The sequence below is a fragment of the Cydia strobilella genome, chromosome 2 (assembly GCF_947568885.1).
Source record: "Cydia strobilella chromosome 2, ilCydStro3.1, whole genome shotgun sequence".
NCBI lineage: Eukaryota > Metazoa > Arthropoda > Insecta > Lepidoptera > Tortricidae > Cydia > Cydia strobilella.
In genome coordinates, this window is record NC_086042.1 from 18,910,049 (window position 1) to 18,914,431 (window position 4,383).

Sequence of the window (4,383 nt, forward strand, 5' to 3'; positions counted from 1 at the left end):
TTCCCCATCATCAGTAGTGCTATGAAAGTGCTTGGTTTGTTGATGAAAATAGTAAAACCGATATATGTATGCCTATAAGATTTGAAGAGTTCCCTGGAGTCCTAATGGATCCCTTCATCCCATTCAAACAAAAAAATAATTTTCCAAATCGGCTCAGAAATGACGGAGTTCTCAGGTAACATACATACAAAAAATACGGTCGAATTGATAACCTCCTTTTTTTCAAGTCGGTTAAAAATACGTTTTCACGAACACAAACATAGCCTTAAGCGCAACGAAATGTGTCTAACGCAGTAATCTGGCAAGCCATGCCTTCCAATCGTAAATATTGTTTGCTAGCTTGGACTAACACAAGACATTATTTGCCTCATGTTGGGCTTCCATCGAGTTTACTCCTGTTGACCTGTGAGCAGGTGTTCACGTAGAGTGCAAATTTCTCGTTCAATGTTTTCACGCGCAAGCGGCTCAAGAAACTCGAACTCTGGTGTGTGATATAGCTTAGGGATTTGTGAGAACTGGTTCAGGACCTGTAAACAGAGACAAATATTTTTAGTTAAAGTACAGTTACAAATAATGATGAATGACACATGTAATACGTCTACTTCCACATTAAATATACCAACTAAAGTTATTTTTTTTAATTATGTCTTTTCATTGCCTTGTATTATTTGCATATTTTAACAGAACTAAACAAACCTTATGCATATAATAAGTTCACATTTTACACACCCATTAAATATAATGTATTAAATATGAAGTGAAGTGCCTCGGTTATCTACTTAAAGGGCCCTCCACACTCGTGCGCGAATCACAGCGCGAAGTCGCGAACGCGAGTGTGGCGTCGATTTCGCAGATTGTTCACGCCTTCGCGCCTCGTTCCCCGTTTTTGTCGATTTTTCGGCCCACGTCATTGAAGGCGCGAAGCGCGAACTTGCAAGCCTTCACATTACACACTATTTTGGCTCATCATATTGTATTAAGCGGCTATATTTTACGGTTCTACAACAAAACAGAAAATGGAAAAACAGCTAAATTACGTATGTTGCCGTAGATTAACTCGATCAGCTGATGCTTTTCCGCCATCTTGCCGCAAACCAAACTGCGAAATCGCCGTGAAGTTGTGCGAGTGTGGACTTGTTGAGTCATACGTCAACGTCGCGATATGTTCTCTCGCCGAAATTGCGCCGCGATTCATGCACATAATCTGGAGGGGGCTTAAGAGGAGGCTAACGAAAAAATTGCAGTTTATATATTGAATTTTTACACGTTTTAATCAAAGGTAAATGCCACGAAAAAAATCACTCAGAAACTGTTATCTATATCATAACCCTGCAATACCATAGCAGTATAATTTTAGTATAAAAAAGATAATGATATAGCCGAGAGATTTGACTAGCAAAACTTTAAACAGAACGTGATCGCATATTTTCTGTCGCAAGTTTCACGCGATGCGCCTAATCTTTTGTTCCTATCTAATTTCCTATAAGACACTGTCCCAGATTTCAATTATTCATTTTCAAGATAACAGTGATCCCATTGTGTTAGTGTACATACTAAATAAGGCTTAAAAACTATGTTAGTAAACTTATCATTATGGGACAACAAATAAAACAACAATAAAACGTGATCAGCAATGCAATCATTCTTAGAAGTTAGAATGCTGTTTGTGTTATCCCTGGTTCTACGCGTTTAAATGCGTTTGGTCGGTAGATATATTTTAGTTACCTTTATCCTTAGTTCCACGTAGTTCTTATTGCTCATTGCTGCATACTCTGCGCGGACCAGCTTAGCATGGGCCTCGTACTCTTCGCGGCTGGCTGCGAGGATGGAAAGCTCGCAATCACCAAATAGCTGCAGGTCTCTCAGCGGCGCCGGGCCCGGCGTGCCGCCGCCCGGCGAGCCCGCACCACACGCTCCACACCATGCCGCCTCGTCGTCGGTCAGCAGCGCCAGCACGTATGAGGTCAGGTCTTGCTGGAGATATACAAAGTTTGATTAATATAAATATGTTATTTTCAATATCAACTTGTTATGAATAAAGGGCTTAAATTGTCACGAGAACACCTATTTTGTAACAGGTGTTAATAATCTCCTTGTATGATGAGGACGATGTAACAATAAAACGCCTAAACGATTTGGGACTAGGAGTTGTTCGAAAATTATGTAGGTAGCCATCTCCAGCCAGCCTCGAAAATTAAGGCGCGAGGTAATAGAATTTATTGAGTAGAAATACTTACAGATTGTGGATGCAGGCGCAATAAATCTGCCAGCAGGCGTACGGTGAGATCTGTAGGTGTGTGTCTCAATACTATAGCCAATTTAAACGCTGCAGGTTGGATTACATCATCTATGCCTTTTGCTAGTAAGTTCTGCCATACACCAGCCTGAAAACGATGTATAAATAGAAGTCAGTTTGATGAAGAAACCAAAGTACCTATAATGTATCTATAGGAGACAGATAAATGCTCTTTAATGACCTGTGGTTACATACGCGCTTTGTGGATAACTTACTAGTTTATCCTACTGAATAAATCGAAGAATAAAAAAGCAGATTTATACGCACTTGATATGCAACGCAGTTGCGTAGGGAGTGCCAAACAGTGTCTGGTGGCGCAGTATCAGAGATGCGGGTCCAAGCGGCATCAGCATCGGGGCACACCAACACGCTGCATGCCGCACGCCACATGCGTGCTGCCGCGCAGCCTTCGCGTGCGCCCGCCGGCACTGTATATTATAAACTATAAGTATGCGTACATTTAGTTACTCACGCGACATGTTTCGGAGGGCCTCAAATTATTTGATGCAAAAGGTACTTACAAACATAAAAAGCGATGTACAAATAATGACTAGTAACATATTGGATCAACGTAGGTCAATACCGCACAATAATGCTTCGCGCCGTGATTCGCGCATGGGTGTGGAAGGACCTTATGCAGATCCCGCCCATTGCAATGCAAGTATTTTTAATTTAAACGAAATTATTTGATTATAATAGTATGTGTTAAAGATTATTAAAAAAAAGTTGTCATAATTTTTTTTCTTCTCCATTAGATCCGTTCCCGTCGTTATAGCCTCTCACCGATAATCGCATGTGATTTGCATGCAATACATTGCGGCAGTTGGTCGATCGATTGAATTCGTTGATCCTACTTAATAGCTTTACGCACCTTACTTAATTCAGTAAGTAACTGACGACAGGAACGCCGCAATTGGTAGAAGTGAGATGCAGATATCTCTCTCTACCGTGTTTAACGTATAGCTGCGTCCCTGTCGTCAGTTACTGAATCAAGTAAGGTGTGTGAAGCGCTTTAGCCAATAATCGCATCGCATGTCATTTGTTGCAATGTCTGTAGAAGCGTTAAAGCAACAAGTCTACTTAAACTTGTCATTAATCAAAAGTATCAAAACACTTTGCAGGCTCTGTTTAGTTTGGACGCAGGTTTGAATTATGTATTAAATTAAGCATATTTTTTAACTAAAATAATAACCAAGACCGACCGAATATCAATGACTCACCTCCAGTATCTGGTTCTTTCCACCATGCCTTCGCCAGCTTGAATAAAAATATGGCCGTGAAGCCAAACTGTCAGCTGTGAATCACATGGAAAAACAATAAAGAGTAGGTAATAAAAACTACTATTCCTAGACAACAACAAACTCATTCTTCAGTCTCTTTCATTACAGTAAGTCACAATGCCGCATATTTTAATTTGCTTAATCGAATATCGAACAATTTTGACAATTCATTTTATACAGTGCAATAACAAAACGCACTAGAATTGGTGACAAAGATTATTGTAATTTGTCAAGATAGTTCCTGCTTTAATTTAATTATGTAGAAAAGCAAGTTCTATATTTTATGAAGATTACTCACTTAAAATTCACAAGTATTTGATGGTTTAAATCGTATTTGTTTGAAAGAAATCGTTTGCTTGATTACGGCGAACAAGGGGCGCGCGCGACTGTCATGGTCGCCGAGGCGCCAGGCCTTTCTCATTGGGGAGGCCTATAGTGCTGTAAAGGGCTCGATAGATTTTTCGATAACGTGGTTACTTTGTTTATTTTTTGGGTTGGGGCAAAGTTGGGGTATAGCAAAAGGGGCCCGATTTTAGCTTAGAATTTTTTTTACATTTTTGATAGTTTAATTTTTTTTCTTCAAATGTGACTTTAAAATAAGCATCTTTTATTGAATGAAGTTTTTTATAAACTTGACCGTTTAGGAACTAGAGCGATCTGAAGTTGCGACTTCAGCCATGGGATTACTAAGGAGCCAGACACTTATAAAAAAATACGATAAAAAAATAACCAATATAACCTATGTTTTTTATTACTTAATCATTGGGACATGCTAAAATAAGCATCTTTTATTGATTGAAGTTTTTT

At 39.3% G+C, this 4,383-nt stretch overlaps 1 protein-coding gene across 1 annotated transcript; it reads right to left on the bottom strand.

Moving 5' to 3' along the window:
• Positions 1 to 235: 235 nt before the first annotated feature.
• On the bottom strand, positions 236 to 3,586 carry LOC134752844 (uncharacterized; the record flags this gene model as incomplete). The annotated part of the gene is made up of 5 exons (XM_063688608.1): positions 236 to 527; positions 1,726 to 1,974; positions 2,238 to 2,384; positions 2,564 to 2,724; positions 3,517 to 3,586. Coding segments are annotated over 5 exons (765 nt in total), but the record flags the coding sequence as incomplete, so codon positions are not given.
• Positions 3,587 to 4,383: the final 797 nt, after the last annotated feature.